General features: G+C 48.0%; 1 protein-coding gene across 1 annotated transcript; it reads left to right on the plus strand.

The window, feature by feature from the left end:
• Positions 1–909: 909 nt before the first annotated feature.
• Positions 910–4,739, plus strand: trhra (thyrotropin-releasing hormone receptor a). Its single transcript, XM_085992140.1, is given in 2 exon segments — positions 910–1,904; positions 4,305–4,739. Coding segments are annotated over 2 exon segments (1,227 nt in total). The 5' UTR covers positions 910–1,112.
• Positions 4,740–24,102: the final 19,363 nt, after the last annotated feature.

Raw genomic sequence — 24,102 nt, forward strand, 5'->3', positions numbered from 1 at the left:
GTGCGTGTACACATGAACTAGCTCATTCCTTATTCATACGTCCGCAGAAACGGTGATGGTGGAATGTGATCAGGTCGGGAGGAGAGAGAAATGATGTTGAAATGGTCAAGTAAGGAGATTAATGGGAGTTTAAACCGGGTGATAGAAGGGGAATATTGGGCGGGGGGGGGGGGTGTAATCTAGTTCATCGATGGAACTCATCCCTGATCTGGAAATTGAGACAAAACATCACTGACTGATATCTACAAACTGGGCTGAGAGGGGAGATATCATTCTGAATTATATATTTGGATACAACTTTCTAAACGCGGTTTAGTTTAGTTTAGGAGTTATATTTTTGAACTAAATCAGCATGGCCAACATGCAGAGAAATATTGAACCTGTTTGTTAGTGTAGTTCACCTCAGTGTAGATACCGCGTTGTGACGCGACCTTTATAAAGGGTCAGACTCTATCCCACCCTGGCAGGACACAAGAGACCCGACCCTGTCCTGCAGACCCTATTGTATCCTGGAGATCTTGGGGCGACCTTTCCTACCCTGCAGATCCTGTCCCACCTTGGGGATCCTGGTAGGACCCTATCATATTGTATCCTCCTCGGGATGATGTTTAGTCATTCACCACTATCTCTGCTCCTGGCCATCCAAATAGTGTCACTACAATCCTGGCTCTTAAAGTTCCCTGTTTAAATCAATTCTTCTGTCACACATCATTCGGCCTTGTCTGGTTATACATTTTTTTAAGGAAAGCTGTGCAACTAAACTCAGTTAGCCGCTCTGCCCTGTGTATGTGCATTGATTGGGAGTCTATTGTACACAGTGTCAGTTTGTTAGTGCATATAGTTAGGGATTTCTTTAAATAAACACTTTCATTTATATTGTTCTCTATAAGGTATTTTTGGGAGACCGTCAGGAGAGTGATACCGACACAGCCCCGCTATGTATGGACCTCAATGAACCTTGTTTCCTAACTGACTGAAGCAGTATCGCTCCTTCTCTCCATCGCGGTTTCAGGACAGACCAGGAATGTGGACAACCCACCGACCCGCCTCCGCAGCAGCAGCAATGTGCCACTAACTCGGGCCAAAAAAAAAGCGAACCGATTCATCTAGCAATGGAGAACCTGACCTCCTCCGAGGCGGACCAGCTGGACAAGGCGTACGGGAACAGGACGGAGCACAGCCTTGAGTACCAGGTGGCCAGCATGTCCCTGATCCTGCTGATATGTGGAGCCGGCATAATGGGCAATGTCATGGTGGTGTTGGTGGTGCTCAGCACAAAGCACATGAGAACCCCCACTAACTGCTATCTGGTGAGTCTGGCGACCGCTGACTTGGTGGTATTGGTGGCTGCAGGTCTCCCCAACATCACCAACACCACCCATGGGTCCTGGATTTATGGTTACACTGGCTGCCTCGGCATCACCTATCTCCAGTACCTGGGGATCAATGTGTCCTCTTGTTCAATAACCGCCTTCACCATTGAGAGATACATTGCGATCTGCCACCCTATCAAAGCCCAGTTTATCTGCACTGCTTCCAGAGCCAAGAAGATCATCCTGCTAGTCTGGGCTTTCACTTCTGTCTACTGTGTGATGTGGTTCTTCCTAGTAGACATCACGCAGACCATCTACAAGGACATGACCGTGGTGGCATGTGACTACAGGGTCCCCAGAAATTTCTACCTGCCCATTTATTTTCTAGATTTCTTTCTGTTCTATGTGGCGCCTCTGGTACTGGCCACTGTGCTGTACTGGCTGATCGGCAGGATTTTGTTTGTGAACCCCATCCCCACTGGCCCGACAGAGAGCACCAAGCGACGGCGGAACCAACCCGTCCACCCTCGACACACATCGAAAACAACCGACCCGAAAGCATCGAGCAGCACCGCTACCTCTAGAAGGCAGGCAAGTACAGCCAGCTATTACCAGTCAGGGGACTGGGGGGGTCTTGCCTTCCCCAACTGCATGGGTTTGCTAATGTCACGGCACAGGATGAGAAGCAAGATTTCCACTTACCTGCCGACATGGACAGCAGAATATTCCCCCCTTCCCTTCCCTTCTCTGTCCGTTCAACCACCCAGCCATCAGCTCCAGTGGGAGGGCTGAGGGCAGGGATGAGTTAAGTTCGGTAAACTCTGAACCGATACATGCATAATTCTCTCCAGCACATACAACCACAATTGTAGCACCGTATAACTGAAGTCACTGATGTGCGAAAGCGCCACGTTTTCGATATTTTCTATGGCTTATTTAAAGCGCCAGTTAAAATGCCCAACTTAGCAAAACCCAAGACACGTCCCGTGACTCAATATTTTTCAATCACGCCTGTTCTAACATAGGCACGTTTAATATTTAAAAAAAACTTTAATTTGGATTTCAATCAACTAAGTGGCTTCTTTGAATCTCAGACCATCCTATTAAAATCCTTTCTGACAGTGCACACTTTGTGTCACACTTACTTCCTGTCACACTTTCCCCTTCACAATTTGCTGATAAATCTCTATTGTGATTTTTTTAATAGTATAGAGTTCACTCCTATTCATTCAAAAGTCATTTAAATGGATTTATCTGTTATTTTCACGGCTGAAGTCGCTTTACTGGATAGTTCGAGGTTTTAACAGAAAGACTTGCATTTCTATAGCACCTTTCACCACCTCAGGACGTCCCAAAGCGCTTTACAGCCAATGAAGTACTTTTGAAGAGTCGTCACTGATGTAATGTAGGAAAACCATAAAAAAACACAAATTTAGGGTTAACCATATTTTCTGACTCACTGTGAGAAATACTATCTGAGATCTGCTATAATAAATTTAAAGGAATATTCACCCAGAGGCCTAGCATTTTATAGCCAGTAACATTTTCCCAAAATAAGGCACCCAACATTCCAATATTGTCCAACTTCAGCCTCACTAACTTTTTTTTTCATTCATTCTCGGGATGTGGGCGTTGCTGGCAGCCCGACATTTATTGCCCATCTCTAGTTGCCCTGAGATGGTGGTGGTGGGCCGCCTTCTTCTTGAACCGCTGGCAGTGGCTTTGATACAACTGAGTGATTTCTCCGCCACTGCAGAGGGCAGTTAAGAGTCAACTACATTGGTGTGGGACTGGAGTCACATATCGGCCAGACCGGGTCAGGACGGTAGATTTCCTTCCCTCAAGGGCATGAGTGAACCAGTTGGATTTTTAGGACAATCCAACAGCCTCATGGCCACTTTTACTGACATCAGCTTTGTATTTACACTGTAGTCAAATTCTTTAACTGCCATGGAGGGATTTAAACTCACGTTCTACCTGGATTACCAGTCCAGGCCTCTGGATTACTAGTCCATAACAACCATAACAGCCATAAAAATATCCACTACACTACCATACTGATCACTGTTGGTTTGTTGTTTGGCGGTGCCCAGAGTTGGAACCTTCCCTCTATTACTGGTACAGCTTTAAGCTGCAGTTATATCAGAGGGCTGGTTTGGGAACAGCTTTTACACTGGTGTCAGCTGGCAGAACCAAGTTATACTGCCCGCTCTGCTCTTTTGTCAGGGGGAAAAGCAGAGCTCTGCGTTTGTGTGTTAAAGCGCAATGTATGTGTAGACCTCTGCTAACAGGGCTATTACATAGAAACATAGAAACATAGAAGATAGGAGCAGGAGTAGGCCATTCGGCCCCTTGAGCCTGTTCCGCCATTCAATGAGATCATGGCTGATCTGTATCTTAACTCCATCTACCTGACTTGGTTCCATATCCCTTGCACAAAAAATCTATCAGTCTTGGTGTTGATCTACGAGCTGTTACATAGAAACATAGAAACATAGAAGGTAGGAGCAGGAGTAGGCCATTCGGCCCCTCGAGCCTGCTCCGCCATTCAATGAGATCATGGCTGATCATCCAAATTCAGTACCCTGTCCCTGCCTTCTCTCCATATCCCTTGATCCCTTTAGCCTTAAGAAATATATCTAACTCCTTCTTGAATATATTTAATGAATTGGCCTCAACTGCCTTCTGTGGTAGAGAATTCCACATTAATTAATGTTAATGCAGAGCTCACAGTTCACTATTAAAAGAATAGTCTTGGAAACTATAGTCTTAAAATGCACAAACGCTGATTAGCCCTGGCTGCTGTTATTCTGGCTATATAAAGTGTGCAAGTAGGTCTCTCAATAACATTCTACATCTTTAATATATTAGTATGACTTTTAGACAATGGTAAATAGCAAAAATCAAAGGGAAATGAAAACTGATAAAAGTTTGTGTTGTTGAGGTCAATATCAATGCTTACAGAATACTTCCTCCTGTTTGGCAGTTTAGGTGACCAAGATGTTGGCAGTGGTGGTCATCCTCTTTGCTCTGCTGTGGATGCCTTACAGGACCCTTGTGGTCATCAACTCCTTCCTGAGCCAGCCCTTCACCAATCCCTGGGTCCTGCTCTTCTGCCGAGTCTGCATCTATCTGAACAGCGCCGTCAACCCTATCATTTACAACCTGATGTCTCAAAAGTTCAGGGCGGCCTTTAGGAAGCTGTGCAAGTGCGAGGAGAAACAGCCAGAGAAACCGGCCAGTTACAGCATGGCACTCAATTACAGCATCATCAAGGAGCCTTCCAACGGAAGCCCTGATCACTTCAACACCGAGCTGGACGATATCACCGAGCAGTTCCTGTCCACCAAGGAAGTCTCCTTTGATGCCACCTGTGTATTTCCAAAGGAGGTGTCCAGCCAAGCCTGACATCTGGCTGAGATATGACTTTTCAAAATGAATTAGGCGTGTAAACAAATCGACATTTTATTAATTATGGATGAATAATATTCTGACAAAGAAATACTGAAGGAAATCAATACATGCATGACAGTAAACAGCTAAACAGTGGTATACAATGGCCCAGAAAAGCCTGATAAATGAAAAGGTATCTTCCCCACAAGTAAAAAAAAAACCCTCCTTTTGTATCACTCATTTCATTGTGAATTCTTAGCATATAGACAACATGACTATGGCCTGTGGTGTGTTGTACCAGCTTAAGTTGGTTTTATCTCTGAGTATGGTGGTTGTGCTATGCCAATAATGGTTAGTATGTATAGAGACTCTGTCTTCGACCCGAGTGTCCTCAACTCCATCCCGCAGCATGCTACCCACCACCATCTCAGCACAACCCCAGCCCGGCATGAGGTTGAAAAGGCCATCCGACAACTGAAGAACAACAAGGCCTCAGGAGCAGATGGAATCCCTGCCAAGGCACTAAAACATGGCGGAGAAGCACTACTGGTGCGAATTCATGAGCTAATTTCTCTTATCTGGAAGGAGGAGAGCATGCCAGGGGATCTCAGAGACGCCGTAATTGTGACCATCTTCAAGAAAGGTGACAAGTCTGATTGTGATAATTACAGAGGAGTTTCCCTGCTGTCTGCCACAGGGAAAGTTATCACAAGAATCCTCCTCAAGCACCTTCTCCCAGTGGCTGAAGAGCTCCTCCCAGAGTCGCAATGTGGATTCCGCCCACTAAGGGGCACAATGGACATGATCTTCACCGTGCGCCAATTACAAGAGAAATGCAAGGAACAGCACCAACCGCTGTACATGGCCTTCTTTGATCTCACAAAGGCCTTCGACACGGTCAACCGTGAGGGATTATGGAGTGTCCTCCTCAAATTCGGCTGCCCCCAAAAGTTTGTCACCATCCTCCGCTTGCTTCACGACGACATGCAAGCCGTGATCCTGACCAACGGTTCCACCACAGACCCAATTCACGTATGGACTGGGGTCAAGCAAGGCTGTGTCATTGCACCAACATTCTTCTCGATCTTCCTTGCTGCAATGCTCCATCTCACCCTCAGTAAGCTCCCCGCTGGAGTGGAGCTAATCTATAGAACAAACGGGAAACTGTTCAATCACCGTCGCCTCCAGTCCAGATCCAAGGTCATCCCATCCTCTGTCGTCGAATTACAGTATGCAGACGATGCTTGCATCTGCGCTCACTCGGAGGTTGAACTCCAAACCATCGTCAACACCTTCACCGAAGCGTACGAGAGCACGGGCCTTACACTAAACATCCGTAAGACAAAGGTCCTCTACCAACCTGCCCCCGCCACACAGTGCTGCCCCCCGATTATCAAAATCCACGACAAGGCCTTGGACAACGTGAACCACTTTCCGTACCTCAGGAGCCTACTGTCAACAAGGGCAGACGTCGACGACGAAGTCCAACACCGCCTTCAGTGTGCCAGTGCAGCCTTCGGTCGCCTGAGGAAGAGAGTGTTTGAAGACCAGGACCTCAAATCCGGCACTAAGCTCATGGTCTACAGAGCAGCAGTGATACCCGCCCTGCTGTATGCCTCAGAGACATGGACCATGTACAGCAGGCACCTCAAAGCACTGGAGAGGTACCACCAACGCTGCCTCTGCAAGATCCTGCAAATCCATTGGCAGGATAGGTGCACCAACATCAGTGTTCTTGCTCAGGTCAACATCCCCAGCATCAAAGCTTTGACCACGCTCCATCAGCTCCGACGGACGGGTCACATCATCCGCATGCCCAATACGAGACTCCCAAAACAAGCGCTCTACTCGGAGCTCCGACACGGCAAGAGAGCCCCAGGTGAGCAGAGGAAACGCTTCAAGGACACCCTCAAAGCCTCGTTGAAAAAGTGCAACATCCCCACCGACACCTGGGAATCCCTGGCCCAAGACCGCACAAAGTGGAGGAGAAGCATCCGGGAAGGCGCCAAACACCTCGAGTCTCTTTGCCGGGAGCAAGTGGAAGCCAAGCACAGGCAGCGCAAGGAGCGCACGTCAACCCAAGCACCCCACCCACCTGCCCCTTCAACCACCGTCTGCCCCACCTGTGACAGAGACTGTAGGTCCCGCATTGGACTCATCAGTCACCTGAGAACTCATTTTTAGTGTGAAGCAAGTCATCCTCGGTTCCGAGGGACTGCCTAAGAAGAAGAAGAAGTATGTATAGAATAATCAACATTTGTGAGGCAGCGCAAGGCTAAAAAAGTCAAATAGGGATTCAGATAATACAACCTGGAGGAAGGACACGGCAAAATAACCGTGTCCTCAGGGTACTGAGGTGGGTGCAGTGCATTATAACACTGTTCAATCACTTTGCAGACAGAAGTTCGAATTCAGCTACCATGGTCTCCACATCACACTTACAACCAGTTTCGAATGTGCACTGTTTCCCCAGGACATCCACCAATTCAAACATTCACTCCCTCCACCACCGGCGTACCGTGGCTGCAGTGTGTACCATCTACAAGATGCACTGCAGCAACTCGCCAAGGCTTCTTCGGCAGCACCCCCCAAACCCGCGACCTCTTCCACCTAGAAGGACAAGGGCAGAAGGTGAATGGGAACACCACCACCTCCAAGTTCCCCTTCAAGTCTCACACTATCTTCACTTCGACATATATCGCCATTCTTTCATCGTCGCTGGGTCAAAATCCTGGAACTCCCTCCCTAGCAGCACTGTGGGAGCACCTTCACCACACGGACTGCAGCGGTTCAAGAAGGCAGCTCACCACCACCTTCTCGAGGGGCGACTAGGGATGGGCAATAAATGCTGGGCCTTGCCAGCGACGCCCACATCCCGAGAATAAATTTTAAAAGCAAAATCTCCCATAGTTCTGCACTAAATTCTCACTCAGATAGGCCACTAAAGGAGTGGGAAAGTGAGGTGCCAGAAACTGGTGCAGTGCTGCCGATCTTCACGGACTGAGTTCAGATCTGGTGACCCTAAAACTACGATCCCGGCAGTTATGCTGAGATTGTACCCGCCAGTGCTCCCCTCTGGCTCTGTTCCCACTGGAGTTTCTGGGTTCAGTAGTGGTGAGTGGTAGAGTGGAGGCTCCCATTTGCGTGGCAGGCACAAGGGCCACAGTGGGAACATCTCCGGTGCACACCTGTCCCCTGCGGCCTGAACCTCTGGCACCTGCCCACCGTTGTGGGGGTTTGCCCCCAACCCCACCCCCCCCAACCCGATCCCAGCCATCCTCCCTGCAGCTGCCTTTGATCAGGAGGCCGGGCCACTCCCGCGGCCTTGACCCCACCACCAGGGATCCACTTTGCCCTGTAAGTGGGAAGCTTACGAGACCTGTTGGAAACTTCCAGAAGCACTGGGACTCCGGTGGGGTGTGGGGCGGGTTTTGCCAGTCTCCTGCCGGAATTAGGTTTGGAGGCCTGTGGAACCATCATGGATTTTCAGGATCCATTCATACATTGTTAGGTTGGAAGTGAGGGAACTCCATTCTGGCATCTAACCTGTGCCATATCTGGCCTGACACCGAATATAACAGTGAACAATGGTCCATTCCTAGTGCTGGGTATCCATTATCCTGATGAGGATAAAACGTCACAAGAAAGAGACTCCTCGGAAGCTCCGGATTGTATTGTAGCCGTAGACTGCATTCAAAGGATGTTATTTTACCCTAAATATAGGGTTTTATTTTGTTGCTACACAATATCTTGATGTTTACACTAAAACCAAAATGGTTGAGCTTGCTCAAAGAAGGGATAAGTTTCAATGAGCTCAGTGGGTTTTACTCATCCTTAAACATAGGAACAGGAGGAGGCCATTCAGCCCCTCGAGCCTGTTCCGCCATTCAATCATATCACGGCTGATCTGTATCTTAACTCCATCCACCCACCTTAGTTCCATAACCCTTGATACCATTGCCTAATAAAAATCTACCCACCTCAGTTTTGAAATTTTCAATTGACCCCCAGCCTCAACAGCTTTTTGAGGGAGAGATTTCTTTTTGACCCTCCTTAGGGTCAGTCGGCCCAATAATTCCCAGATCTGGATGGATATGAGGCCTTAACATTGCAAACTGATCCTTCAATTCATTCCATGAATAACTTTTTCAGAAACCACCCATACATCACAATTGTGATTTGCAGACACGAGAAAAGTATTTATTGAAACTGTTAGTGACACTTTTTGAACATAGTTGGTGATTTAAGGATAAATTCCATAATCCGGTAGGGGGCCACACTCACAGGGAGCGTGAGCACGAGAGTCAGGGTACAATTTCATAGCCCTGTCTTTGACCACACCATCATTCCCTGTGCTCGCTGACCTACATTGGCTCCCAGTCCGGCAACGCCTCGATTTAAAAATTCTCATCCTTGTATTCAAATCCCTTCAGGACCTCGCCCCCTTCCTATCTCCGTAACCTCCTCCAGCCCTACAGCCCTCCGAGATCTCTGAACTCCTACAATTCTGGCCTCTTGCCCTGATTTTAATCACTCCACCATTGGCAGCCATGCCTTTTAGCTGCCTAGGCCCTAAGCTCTGCAAGTCCCTCCCTAAACCTCTCCATCTCTGCACCTCTCACCTCCTTTAAGACGCTCCTTAAAATCCACCTCTTTGACCAAGCTTTTGGTGACCTGTTCGAATATCTCCTTATGTGGCTCAATGTCAAATTTTGTTTGATAATTGCTCCTGTGAAGCGCCTTGGGATGACTTTCCTGTTAGAGGCGCTATATAAATACAAGTTGCTGTACCCCCTTTGAGCACAGCGTCCATACTGGGGGCATGGCATCATGAAATTTAGCCTAGAATTTGTATATAAGAATCGGAAGTTTTACCAACAGAACTTTTACCATACATCAATACTAAACAAGTCTTCAAAGTTACTTACAATTATAGGTCGCGTGCCAGAGTAAACTCTAGCTTTTATTGCAGATTTTATTCTTTTATGCTTTGCACAACTTGGAAAGTTTTAACATACCTTAGAAAAAACAGTCAGCGTTCATTCATGCCATTCTGGAATGCTCACAATATCTTGAACAACAGCCTTAATGTTCATTCTTCTTCTTAGGCAGTCCCTCGGAACCGAGGATGACTTGCTTCCACATTGAAAATGAGTTCTCAGGTGACTGATGAGTCCAATGCGGGACCTACAGTCTCTGTCACAGGTGGGGCAGATGGTGGTTGAAGGGGCAGGTGGGTGGGGTGCTTGGGTTGACGTGCGCTCCTTGCGCTGCCTGCGCTTGGCTTCCGCTTGCTCCCGGCGAAGAGACTCGAGGTGTTCGGCGCCTTCCCAGGTGCTTCTCCTCCACTTTGTGTGGACTTGGGCCAGGGATTCCCAGGTGCCAGTGGGGATGTTACACTTTTTCAAGGAGGTTTTGAGGGTGTCCTTGAAGCGTTTCCTCTGCCCACCTGGGGCTCTCTTGCCGTTAAATGCTCATTAAACCTCACCAAGGTACCTACTCCACATTGCAGTGCCATTTCGCAAAGCTTCCTTGTACAATTTTATTATAATCATGGAATGGGGAAAAGCCAGGATTCAGCAAATGGGACCAGGAATGGGAGGTTAGAGTTCAGGGCATCCCATTATAGGAAGGGTAGGAGAGCCAGGGAAAGAGGGCAGTGAATATTCATAGAATGGGACCGGGGAATGGAAAGTTACAGGTCTGAAGAAAGGCTTGAAATATTGGAGCCTTTGTAATTGCTATTGGGGGGAAGGTTGAGGGGAGATCTAATAGAGATTTTCAAAATGATGAAAGGTTTTGTGAGGGTGAATAATGAAAGACAGTTTCCATTGCTTGGAGGACTAGTAGCACGAGGGCACAGACTGAGAATTATCACTGAAAGGGGTGAAGGGAAGAGTCGCCAACCTTCCAGGATTGCCCTGGAGTCTCCAGGAATTAAACATTTATCTCCAGGATACTGCGCAGAGCAACCCAGGAGAAAAATCAAAAAGGGGAATTAAAAATAAATGCATGGGTTTTTTTTTCATTTTCTTTGAACAATTTCATCTACTCTAAAGATATTGGTGATGCGGGGGAGGGGGGAGGCTGTTTGACGGGGCGGGGGCGGGTGGAGGTGGGAGGTCATGTGACAAAACCTCCTGGAATAAGTCCAATCAGAGTTGGCAACACCAATAAAAGTTGAGGTAGAAGATTTTTTTTTTTCACCAGAGGTTTATTAGAATTCAGAATGCAGTCCCACAAGTGCTAAATGAGGCAGAGACCCATAACTAATTTAAAAGGGAATTGGATTTTACTAGTTATAAAACAGGAACTTTTCCTCAGCTGAACGTCACCCTGAAATCTGCTGAAAGGTAATGAAGTGAAGCAGACTTAATTCTAACAGTAGCACGATATACCTGCTAATAATGAGCAGCGACAAAAAGGGTACTAATCACCACAAGCAGGTCAAGGGTTGTTACCAGGTAAGGAAGAGATCTTTAATTGAGATCGTGACTTTAAAATGCCGAAGATTAATTTTTTTTTTTTTAAATGAGCTTGTGCTTGGAACTAGATATGAACAAGTTGCTCTGTGTAGTGACATTGGAGTTTCTCTGTGATGTGATATACTGGGACAATACATAAAAAGATATCAACCGTGGGTTAGTGGTAGCACACGCACCTCTGGGTCAGAAGGTCATGGGTTCAAGCCCCACTCTAGAGTCCAAGGGGGAGAAATTCGGTATCGCCCCGTTTGGGACGCCATTATCGGCCGTGCGCAACGTTTAGCGCCTGGCGCTAATTATCGCCTCCGACAGCAAACTTGGCTTTTATCGCCCCTGGAGGTGATTGGAGCGCTAAATCAGGCGCTACACACCTGTCTTATGGCGCAAAGGCCGAGGAGCGAGGCGCTACCTCAGAGCGCTGGCGAAGTAAGGAAGGGCAAATCAAAATGAACCTGTAAAGTGCTGCTCAGTACTCAAAACTCCTTCACACAGCGTTGAATCTCTCCAGAAGTCTCTCTCTCTCTCTCAGACTGCGTGGTGCAAAAATGTCACCGACAAAAAAAGGCAGGAAGTGGTCGCCTTTAAATAGCGCTCCCCCAGTCCCTTTCTGACAGCATAACGCTCCCCTCAACCTGTCGTTGCTAGCGGCAGGCGGGAAGGCAGGGGGCGCCACTCAATATCCAGTCCAGGGCGCTAACGGGGAGTTGCACACTCGACTGACGTCACAATCTGCTGGCGCAGGAGATCGTGGCGGTAGTGTTTAGCACCGCTGCAAAATGTCTAGTTAATTTCACGAGCGGTGCAAACATCGCCGCGCCCGGGCGCTAGTTGCTTTGCGTCCCATTAGCGCCCTCTTAAGGTGCCAACGGGAGGTGCAAACAACTGAATTTTTCCCCCCAAGAGGCTTAAGCACAAAAATCTAGGCCCGACACTCCCAGTGCGGTACTGAGGGAGTGCTGCACTGTTGAAGTTACTGTCTTTCGGGTGCGACATTAAACCAAGGCCCCGTCTTCCCTCTCAGGTGGGAGTAAAAGATTCCATGGCACTATTCGAAGAAGAGCTGGGGAGTTCTCCCCTGTGTCCTGGCCAATATTTATCCCTCAATCAACATCACTGAAGCAGACTATCTGGTGGTTATCACATTGCTGTTTGTGGGAGCTTGCTGTGCGCAAATTGGCTGCCGCGCTTCCTACATTACAACGGTGACTACACTTCAAAAGTGCTTCATTGACGCTTTGGGACATCCTGAGGTCGTGAAAGGCGCCACATAAATGCAAGTTCTTTCTAAGTACCATATACGTTACAAGGGCAGTGAATATAGGTAGTTTTCTAAAACATGGAGCAGTGAAGGAAACCTGGGACCTCCATGGAATGGTTGAGATAACCCATTTCATTAATGTGCAAGGCTCATCCATCTTACAAAGTGGCTAGAACGGGATGGGGGGTGGGGGAGGGGGGGTGAGTGATTCCTCATTCTCTCGGGGTTTGAACCCAGTAGGTGCAGTTTATAGTTTAATGATTTAGATATTCAACATAACCAAAACGTGAAGAAATGTCAGAGAGGTTAACTTCAGTCTTATTGCCACATTTCAGTAGTTCTAGTTCAATCTTGAATTCCAAAAGTCGCGATTTTATTTGTAGCAATACATTCTGTGATTGTATTTTACAGGGGAAAAGCACTGTTTGTCCATCGATAAAAAAGGAAAACTGCAAATATCGGGATTTTGAAACCAAAACAGAAAATTCCGGGATGGGCAGGGGAGCCAATCAGGGCATGCAAGGGAAAGTCACGTTAGCACATTGGTTGGGACTCATTTTTCAACCATTACATAGAAACCGTGCGAAACATTTCTGTAAATATTTATCAGTTCAAAAAGTACCATCAGGTGTGTTCCTGCTGCACTTTGTAGATTGGGTCACATCTTGGGTGAGGGGACGGTTAATCATTTGAAAATATTGTAATATTTAAATGCGACTTTGTTGGTGCTGTAAATGTGTTTTGCATTTACCTATTGGAAATGGAGAATATATTAGAAAATGGTGATTGTGTGCTTTTAATTTCGGTTATGAATTATATTTATACAGAATGGTTATGTCCATTGTTCAAAGTCAGTTTTGTGAAGTGAAGTGTCACAATATTATACAATTGTTAATAAATTAACTGGGGAATGACTGAAAATGATATAGATGATGTGAATTGTATTATTGACAGGTCAACAATATTGTTTTACATAGAATAATAGTTGGAGACTTTTGCAGCTTGGAATCAGTGCCAGTTTAACTGTTAATGTATATATAATATATATTGACCCAACATTTGCGATCGGAGGCTTGATTCTTGCCAGATCACAAGTTCCGGGTTTTAGCACAAGTGCTTCACATGCTTAAACCTAGAACTTGTGCGGCCCCTATGGGTGCGTGCGCACCTCGTAAGCACCCGTGGGAGTTGCAAAATACAGCCCATTGTTAAACCTGAGCATTATGGTACTGTAAAGTTATTGAGAGCTTGGGAGTCTGTTGTAACTGAGAAATATCCACAGACTATTCTTTCTTGGTTGTTCTCTCATGTGATAATGGAACGTAAAATCAGGTGGGGTATAAAATCGGGTGGGTGTGGAATCAGGCAGGTGTGTAATTGGGCGGGTGTGTAAATGGGCCGGTGTGTAAATGGGCAGGGTGTGTAAATGGGCAGGGTGTGAAACTGGGCGGGGTGTGAAACTGGGCGGGGTGTGTAATTGGATGGGTGTGTAACCGGGTGGGGCGTGTAAATTGGCAGGTGTGTAAATGGGCGGGTGTGTAAATGGGTGGGTGTGTAAATGGGCAGGGTGTGAAACCAGGCAGGTGTGTAAATGGGCGGGGTGTGTAACCAGGCCGGTGTGTAAATGGGCCGGTGTGTAAATGGGCCAGTGTGTAAATATGCGGGGTGTGTAAGTGGGCGGGTGTGTAACCAGGCCGGGGTGTAAGTGGGCGGGTGTGTAACCGGGCCGGTGTGTAAATGGGCGGGTGTGTAACTGGGCCAGTGTGTAAATGGGTGGGGTGTGTAACCGGGCCGGTGTGTAAGTGGGCGGGTGTGTAACCAGGCCGGATTGTAAATGGGTGGGGTGTGTAACCGGGCCGGGGTGTAAATGGGCGGGGTGTGTAACCGGGCTGGGGTGTAAATGGGCAGGGTGTGTAACCGGGCCGGGGTGTAAATGGGCGGGGTGTGTAACCGGGCCGGTGTGTAAATGGGCGGGGTGTGTAACCGAGCCGGGGTGTAAATGGGCGGGGTGTGTAACCGGGCCGGGGTGTAAATGGGCGGGGTGTGTAACCGGGCCGGGGTGTAAATGGGCGGGGTGTGTAACCGGGCCAGGGTGTAAATGGACGGGGTGTGTAACCGGGCCAGGGTGTAAATGGACGGGGTGTGTAACCGGGCCAGGGTGTAAATGGGCGGGGTGTGTAACCAGGCCGGGGTGTAAATGGGCGGGGTGTGTAACCGGGCCAGGGTGCAAATGGACGGGTGTGAAACTGGGCAGGGTGTGTAAATGGACGGGTGTGAAACTGGGCGGGGTGTGAAACTGGGCGGGGTGTGTAAATGGACGGGTGTGTAAATGGGTGGGGTGTGTAAATGGGCAGGGTGTGTAAATGGACGGGTGTGTAAGTGGATGGGTGTGAAACTGGGCAGGGTGTGTAATTGGGCGGGTGTGTAATTGGGCAGGTATGTAACTGGGCGGGGTGTGTAACTGGGCGGGTGTGTAATTGGGCGGGTGTGTAATTGGGCGGGTGTGTAACTGGGCGGGTGTGTAACTGGGCGGGTGTGTAATTGGGTGGGTGTGTAATTGGACGGGGTGTGAAACTGAACGGGGTGTGTAAATGGGTGGGTGTGTAAATGGGCGGGGTGTGTAACAGGGCGGGGTGTGTAAATGGGCAGGGTGTGTAAATGGACGGGTGTGTAAATGGATGGGTGTGAAACTGGGCGGGGTGTGTAAATGGATGGGTGTGTAACCGGGTGGGGTGTAAATGGGCAGGGTGTGAAACCGGGTGGGTGAGTAAATGGGCGGGGTGTGTAACAAGGTCGGTGTGTAAATGGGCCGGTGTGTAACTGGGCCAGTGTGTAAATATGCGGGGTGTGAAAGTGGGCGGGTGTGTAACCGGGCCGGGGTGTAAGTGGGCGGGTGTGTAACCGGGCTGGGTTGTAAATGGGCGGGGTGTGTAACCGGCCGGTGTGTAAATGGGCAGGGTGTGTAATCGGGCCAGTGTGTAAATGGGCGGGGTGTGTAACTGGGCCGGGGTGTAAATGGGCGGGGTGTGTAACCGGGCTGGTGTGTAAGTGGGTGGGTGTGTGACCGGGCCAGGGTGTAAATGGGTGGGGTGTGTCACCGGGCCGGGGTGTAAATGGGCAGGGTGTGTAACCAGGCCGGGGTGTAAATGGGCGGGGTGTGTAACCGGGCCGGTGTGTAAGTGGGCGGGTGTGTAACCGGGCTGGTGTGTAAGTGGGCGGGTGTGTAACCGGGCCGGGGTGTAAATGGGCGGGGTGTGTAACCGGGCCGGGGTGTAAATGGGCGGGGTGTGTAACCGGGCCGGGGTGTAAATGGGCGGGGTGTGTAACCGGGCCGGGGTGTAAATGGGCGGGGTGTAAATGGGCGGGGTGTGTAACCGAGCCGGGGTGTAAATGGGCGGGGTGTGTAACCGGGCCAGGGTGTAAATGGGTGGGGTGTGTAACCGGGCCGGGGTGTAAATGGGCGGGTGTGTAATTGGGCAGGTGTGTAACTGGGTGGGTGTGTAATTGGGCTGTTGTGTAATTGGGCGGGTGTGTAACTGGGTGGGTGTGTAATTGGCCTGGTGTGTAATTGGGCGGGTGTGTAATTGGGCGGGTGTGTAATTGGGCGGGTGTGTAATTGGGCGGGTGTGTAATTGGGCGGGTGTGTAATTGGCCTGGTGTGTAATTGGGCGGGTGTGTAATTGGGCGGGTGTGTCATTGGGCGGGTGTGTAATTGGCCTGGTGTGTAATTGGGCGGGTGTGTAATTGGGCGGGTGTGTAACTGGGCGGGTGTGTAACTGGGCGGGTGTGTAATTGGGCGGGTGTGTAATTGGGTGGGTGTGTAATTGGGTGGGTGTGTAATTGGCCTGGTGTGTAATTGGGCGGGTGTGTAACTGGGCGGGTGTGTAATTGGGTGGGTGTGTAATTGGCCTGGTGTGTAATTGGGCGGGTGTGTAATTGGGCGGGTGTGTAACTGGGCGGGTGTGTAATTGGGCGGGTGTGTAATTGGGCGGGTGTGTAATTGGGCGGGGTGCGGGAGTAAACGGAGTGGACTTGAACAGATGTTTTATTTGGGAATTTGAAAAGAATGAAGATTTTGGAGAAGTGTGGAGAAGAAGTTGCTGCTTTTGGCCTACACTACTTGTGCAGGAAGCCATTCAAGTGGGGGAGTTATAGGTAGATATTTAATTTAATCTAGATCAAGTATGTAGTCAGGAAACTATGCTGTAAACTAAGTTACCTAGTTACAAATTTAATTTAATTTAATTAAATAAATCAAGGTCATATAGGGAGGGCAGTGCAGGTGGTGTGTCACAACTGCAGCATGTGGGAGTTTGTGGAGAGCACTGTGATCCCGGACAACCACGTTTGCAGTAAGTGCCTGCATCTTGAGGAACTTCAACTCAGAGTTTTTGAGCTGGAGTCTGAGTTGCAGACATTGTGGGGCATCAGGGATGGGGAGCGTTACCTGGATACTTTGATCCAGGAGGCAGTCACACCCCTTAGGTTAGGTAGTGGTACAGGTCTGGTTAGTGGTCAGGGACAGGAGGGTGTGACTGCAACTCAGGCAGGCAAGGGGGCCCCAGGTGCAGTGCTGGAGGAGCCTCAGCCTTTGCCCTTGTCCAACAGGTATGAGGTTCTTGCTGCCTGTGTGGATGAGGGAAAAGCCTGTAGGATGGATGAGCAAGCTGACCATGGCACCATGGTGCAGGAGGCCATTCAAGTGGGGGGAGTGAAAGGGAATGTTGTTGTGGTAGGGGACAGTATAGTCAGGGGGATAGATACTGTTCTCTGCAGCCACGACCGAGAGTTCCGAAGGTTGTGTTGCCTGCCCGGTGCCAGGATTAAAGACATTTCCTCGCGGCTGGAGAAGAACTTGGAGGGGGAGGATCCAGTTGTCATGGTCCATGTAGGAACCAATGACATAGGTAGAACTAGGAATGAGGTTCTGCTGAAGGAGTTTGAGGAGCTAGAATCCAAATTAAAAAGCAGAACCTCAAAGGTTCTCTGGATTGTTACCTTAGCCCAATCACAAAATGATATAGGGACAAACAGATTAGAGGCTTAAATGGGTGGCTCAAAGAGTGGTGCGGGAGGAAGGTGTTTGAGTTCATGGGGCACTGGCACCAGTACTGGGGAAAGAGGGAGATGTTCCGTTGGGATGGGCTCCACTTAAACCAGGCTGGGGCCAGTGTCCTGGTGAACCGAATAACTAGGGAAGTAGACAGGGCTTTAAACTAATGAAGGGGTGGGTGGGAGGATTCAAGAAAGAGTAAATTTAAAAGCAGCGAGAGAAATGTCAAGGCTCTGGAACAGAGTTTTGGGTAAAAATAAGCAGAGTGGGTCAGAAAGGGACAGAGAGAGTAACAAAGGCATCAGTGACTAAGGTGACATCAGGGAAAAATAGAAATAAGTCAAAGCTAAAGGCACTATATCAGAATGTGTGAAGCATTCGCAACAAAATAGGTGAATTAATAGTGCAGATAGAAATTAACAGGATTGATCTAATAACCATAACGGAGACTTGGTTGCAAAGTGGCCAAGGTTGGGAACTAAATATTCCAGGATACTTAACATTTAGAAGAGAAGTTAAAGATAGTATTAGATCAAAGGAAGAGGCTTATCATGTTGCCAAAAAGAGTAGTAAGCCTGAGGATTGGGAGGATTTTAGAATTCAGCAAAGGAGGACCAAGAAATGGATAAAGAAAGGGAAAATAGAATATGAGAGTAAACCAGCAAGGGACATAAAAACAGACTCTAAAAGCTTCTATAGATATGTAAAAAGGAAAAGATTAGCGAAAGTAAATGTGGGTCCCTTACAGGCTGAGACAGGAGAAATTATAATAGAGAATAAGGAAATGGCAGAGAAATTAAACAAATACTTTGGGCTGGATTTTCTGAGTGGAGGGGTAGTACCACGTAGAAGCATGCGTAAGAGAAAGCTGCCACACAAGGGTACTCACTTGGGTTTTCTGCTGGAAATCAATGTTAAGTTTATGTTCTTTTATTCTGTTGTAATAAATTAATGTTCTGTGAATGTTTGAACTCGTTGCCATATGTGTAGTCACAATTTGAAGTGGCACAGTGAAGGGTGAGGGCGCCTTTTATGTCCAGCAATGGTGGTGACAGTGCAAGGAATGCACAGATCATTGTAGAGATGCTCTATGGTGTTGAAGTGTGGTCATGGCAACCTTCATGTGCATGTGGCAGCCACATGTCTATGCTGCCTAAATGTAGGTGAATCTGGCACTGATCAGGCCATCCCTGGCATCACGGGCAGTAATATGCTCACGTGCTGGTCGCAATGTGTCAAGCGCCTCCTCCAGGTGTGCCTCATCTGGGACCTCATTCTGCTCCTCCTCCTCCTCCTCTGAAGAGGCTGTGTGCTCTGCGCCTTGTTCCTCATCCTCGCTAATCCAGTGCTAATCCTCGCTGCAGTGCTATGTTGTGCAGGGCACAGCAGACAACGGTGAATCTCGAGACCCTGGCTGGTGCATACTGTAGGGCTATACCAGATCTGTCCAGGCATCTGAAGCGCATTTTGAGCAAACCTATTGTTTGCTCTTTGAGACTTCTGGTGGAAATATGGCTTTGGTTGTAACGCTCCTCAGACTTGTTTGATGGCCTCCTAAACGGTGTCATTAGGCACGTCTTCAGGGGCTAGCCCTTGTCTTCAAGGAGCCAGCCAGAAGTTCATTTGGTGGAGCAAAGAGCTGAGGGACAGTGGACTGGTGCAGGATGTAAGAGTCATGGCAGCTGCCAGGGAACTTGGCGCACACATGCATGATGCTCTTCCTATGGTTGCAGACCAGCTGCACGTTAAGGGAGTGGAAGCCCTTGCGGTTTACAAATACTACTGGGTTGTGGTGGGATGCCCTGATGGCCACATGTGTGCAGTTGATGACGCCCTGCACCCATGGGAAGCCAGCCAGAGCGACAAAGCCTAGTGCCCGCGTGGTAGCACTTACCTCATCAGTGGAAAATTGGTGTAATTGGCGGACTTGTCAAAGAGGGCATCGCTATCCTGCGTGATGCATCTGTGGGTGGCCGACTGGAAGATGCTGCTAATGTCTGCTGCTGATCCCTGGAAGGAGCCCGACGCAAAGAAGTTGACGGCAGTGGTGACTTTGACAGTCACTAGTAAGACGTGTCCACCCGCTCCTCTGGGCTGCAGGTCTTGATCGAGCATTGTGCAAATGTCTGCGGCTACCTCTCGAGATAGTCTCAGCCTCCTTTGGCACTGCTGCTCAGTCACGTTGAGGAAGCTCATCCTCTGCCTATAAACCCTGTACTGGGGGTATCTCCTGTGGTGCGGTGCAGCCCTGCGTTGATGCCCTCTGCCCTGTGCAGCATCAGGTGGTTGAGGAGAAGGTTAGCGCTCTCGTTGTTGGTGATGCTGGTCTGCCTGGTTCTGCTGCTGCCACGGCTGATCCTCTTCAAATTCTGAGGACCAAGATGAGAGAATCTAAAGCGTTCCCATTCACTGTTATATATGGCAGTTGAGGATGAGACGTTGTAAGCATTCAGTCAATGGGGAGAGAGGTTATTCCAAGGAGGTGACAGTGCATGTAGTTAACACCACACACTTACAGCCTCAAGACAGCTCAAATGTGTCTTCCAAATCCTGAAATCAGCAACCTCTGACACTTGAAAGTGAACAGATGTGAGAGTTTGGCTTTTATACTGCAATTGCAGTTGGGAACTATTCAGCTTGTTGGTACTCCCGACTTACTCACCTGACGTGATCTTTGAACATCGTGAAACCCGTTGAAAATGTGAGAAAATAGGAAAAGGCTGTCAAATAGCAGTTAACAAGGAATTAACAAGGAGTTAAGTATCTTAAATCCCTCACCCGCTGCTTGATGTTGGGTCTATTCTGAATAGCAGACCCGACACTTTGGAAACTCACACGGAAGCAGGATAGCGGTGGGTTCCCAGCCCGCCATCAATCAATTTGAATTTAACAGCTGACCCACCTCCGAACCCACCCTCTGAGCACCGGCAAAATCGTGGCCTTTGTGTCTGTCTTCACAGAAGAAGACGCAAAAAACTTCTGGGAAATAGTTGAGAACCAAGGCTCCAGCGAGAATGAGGAACTGAAAAAAATTAGTATGAGTAAAAAAAATAGTACTGGAGAAATTCATGGGACTGAAAGCCGATAAATCCCCTGGACCTGATGGCCTACATCCTAGGGTTCTGAAAGAGGTGGCTATAGAGATAGTGGATGCATTGGTTGTCATTTTCCAAAATTCCATAGATTCTAGAATGGTTCTCGCGGATTGGAAGGTGGCAAATGTAACCTTTAAGAAAGGAGTGAGAGAGAAAACGAGGAACTACAGACCAGTTAGCCTGACATCAGTAGTAGGGAAAATGCTAGAATCTATTATTAAGCACGTGGTAACAGGGCACTTAGAAAATAATAATAGGATTGGGCAGAGTCAACACAGATTTATGAAAGGGAAATCATGTTTAACCAATCTGTTATAGAGTTTTTTGAGGTTGTAACTAGCAGAATAGATAAGGGGGAACCAGTGGATGTAGTGTATTTGGATTTTCAGAAGGCATTCGATAAGGTGCCACATAAGAGGTTATTAAACAAAATTAGGGCTCATGGGATTGGGCGTAATATACTAGCATGGATTGAGGATTGGTTAACGGACAGAAAACAGAGAGTAGGAATAAACGGGTCATTTTCGGGTTGGCAGGCTGTAACTAATGGGGTACCGCAAGGATCAGTGCTTGGGTCTCAGCTATTCACAATCTACATCAATGATTTGGATGAGGGGACCAAATGTAATATATCCAAGTTTGCTGATGATACAAAGCTAGCTGGGAATATAAGTTGTGAGGAGGATGCAAGGAGGCTTCAAGGGGATATAGACAGGCTAAGTGAGTGGGCAAGAACATGGCAAATGGAATATAATGTGGAGAAATGTGAAGTTATCCACTTTGGTAGGAAAAATAGAAAAGCAGAGAATGTTTTAAATGGTGAGAGATTTGAAAATGTTGGTGTTCAGAGGGACCTGGGTGTCCTTGTACACGAATCAATGATAGTTAACATGCAGGTAAAGCAAGCAATTAGGAAAGCAAATGGTATGTTGGCCTTTATTACAAGTGGATTTGAGTATAAGAATAAAGATACCTTACTGCAATTATATAGGGCCCTGGTGAGACCACACCTGGAGTATTGTGTACAGTTTTGGTCTCCTTACCTAAGGAAGGATATACTTGCCATAGAGGGAGTGCAACGAAGGTTCACCAGACTGATTCCTGGGATGGGGGGATTGTCCTATGAGGAGAGATTGAGTAGACTACGCCTATATTCCTTAGAGTTTAGAAGACTGAGAGGTGATCTCATTGAAACATACAAAATTCTTACAGGGCTTGACAGGGTAGATGCTGGGAGGATGTTTCCCCTGGCTGGGGAGTCTAGAACCAAGAGTCACAGTCTCAGAATAAGGGGTCGGCCATTTCGGACTGAGCTGAGGAGAAATTTTTGGAATTCTCTACCCCAGAGGGCTGTGGAGGCTCAATCGTTGAGTATATTCAAGACTGAGATCGATAGATTTTTGGATATTAAGGGAATCAAGGGATATGGGGATAGTGCAGGAAAGTGGAGTTGAGGTAGAAGATCAGCCATGATCTCATTGAATGGTGGAGCAGGCTCGAAGAGCCAAATGGCCTACTCCCGCTGCTATTTCTTATGTAATTGGGCGGGGTGTAAAACCGGGCGGCCAATCCGAACTCGTTAGTTTCCCGCTGGGCATTAGGTTAAAACGACACCCCGTGGCCCTAAATTCCCATGGGGTTCTCTCGCTGTCCAGTCGTATTATTGGTGGGTGATCAACAGAGCCCATGCAGAAATGGCAAGAAGAGTCATTTTTAGACATTTGTTTCTGCCTTGATTCCGTAACCCTTAATACCCTTTGCCTAACAAAAATTTTACAATCTCAGTTTTGACATTTTCAATTGACCCCCAGCCTCAACAGCCTTTTACATAGATACATAGAAGATAGGAGCAGGAGTAGGCCATTCGGCCCTTCGTGCCTGCTCCGCCATTCGATGAGATCATGGCTGATCCTTTAATTCAGTATCCCGTCCCCGCCTTCTCTCCGTAACCCTTAACCCCTTTTGCCCGTAGAAATATATCTAATTCCCTCTTAAATATATTTAATGAGCTGGCGTACACTGCCCTCTGTGGCAATGAGTTCCACAGGTTCACCACTCTCTGAGTGAAGAAATTCCCCCTCATCTCTGTCCTAAATGGTTTAGCCCTTATCCTTAAATTATGTCCTCTAGTTCTGTTCTCACCCGCCAAGGGAAACATTCCTTCTGCATCCAGTCTGTCTAGACCTGTCAGAATTTTATACACTTCTATGAGGTCCCCTCTCAATCTTCTAAACTCCAGTGTGTACATCCCTAAACTACATAGTCTCTCCTCATAGGTCATTCCCGCCATTCCTGGTATCAGCCTGGTGAATCGCCGCTGCACCCCCTCCATGGCAAGAACATCCTTCCTCAGATGAGGCGACCAAAACTGTACACAGTACTCGAGGTGTGGTCTCACCAGTGCCCTGTACAGCTGCAGCAAGGTATCCCTGTTCCTGTATTCTAACCCTTTTGCTATGAAGGCCAGCATACCGTTTGCCTTCTTGACCGCCTGTTGCACCTGCATGCTCGCCTTCAGTGACTGGTGTACAAGAACACCCAGGTCTCTCTGTACTTCCCCCTCTCCCAATCTATTGCCATTTAAATAATAATTTGCCCTCCCGTTCCTGCACCCAAGGTGGATAACTTCGCACTTGTCCACATTATAGTGCATCTGCCATTTATCCGCCCAATCGCCCAGTCTGTCCAAATCGCTCTGGAGCTTCCTGGTCTCTTCCTCTGAGCCCACCCCCCCTCCTAGTTTAGTGTCGTCTGCAAATTTGGAAATGCTGCATCCGACTCCCTGATCCAGGTCATTAATGTAAATTGTGAACAGCTGGGGGCCCAGGACAGATCCCTGTGGTACCCCACTTGTTACTGCCTGCCATTCAGAAAATGAGCCGTTTATTCCAACTCTCTGTTTTCTATCTGACAGCCAGTTCCCTATCCACGCCAAAACTTTCCCCTTTATCCCATGAGCCTCAATTTTCCATGCTAATCTTTTATGTGGGACCTTATCGAAGGCCTTTTGGAAGTCCAGGTACACCACATCTACTGGCTCTCCCCCATCTATTCTACCAGTTACTCCCTCAAAAAATTCCAATAGATTAGTCAAGCACGATTTACCCTTTGTAAATCCATGTTGACTCTGTCCTATCCTGTCCCCATTTGCTAAGTGCTCCGCTATTTCATCCTTAATGATGGACTCCAGCATTTTGCCCACAACTGATGTAAGGCTTACAGGTCTGTAATTACCTGCTTTTTCCCTACCCCCCTTTTTGAATAGTGGGGTAACGTTAGCTACCCTCCAATCCATCGGCACTGTTCCCGAGTCTAATGAATTCTGAAAAATCATCCTTAGTGCATCCGCTATCTCTAGGGCCACCTCCTTCAGTACCCTAGGATGCATGTTATCAGGCCCTGGGGATTTGTCCACCTTCAATCCCTTTAGCTTCCTTAACACCATATCCTTAGAGATATTGATTTGCGTCAGTTCCTCCTTTGCCAATGTCCCTATTTTTCCCGA

Source organism: Somniosus microcephalus, chromosome 7 (assembly GCF_052327205.1).
Source record: "Somniosus microcephalus isolate GS21.2 chromosome 7, FLI_Smic_1.0, whole genome shotgun sequence".
NCBI classification, from domain to species: domain Eukaryota; kingdom Metazoa; phylum Chordata; class Chondrichthyes; order Squaliformes; family Somniosidae; genus Somniosus; species Somniosus microcephalus.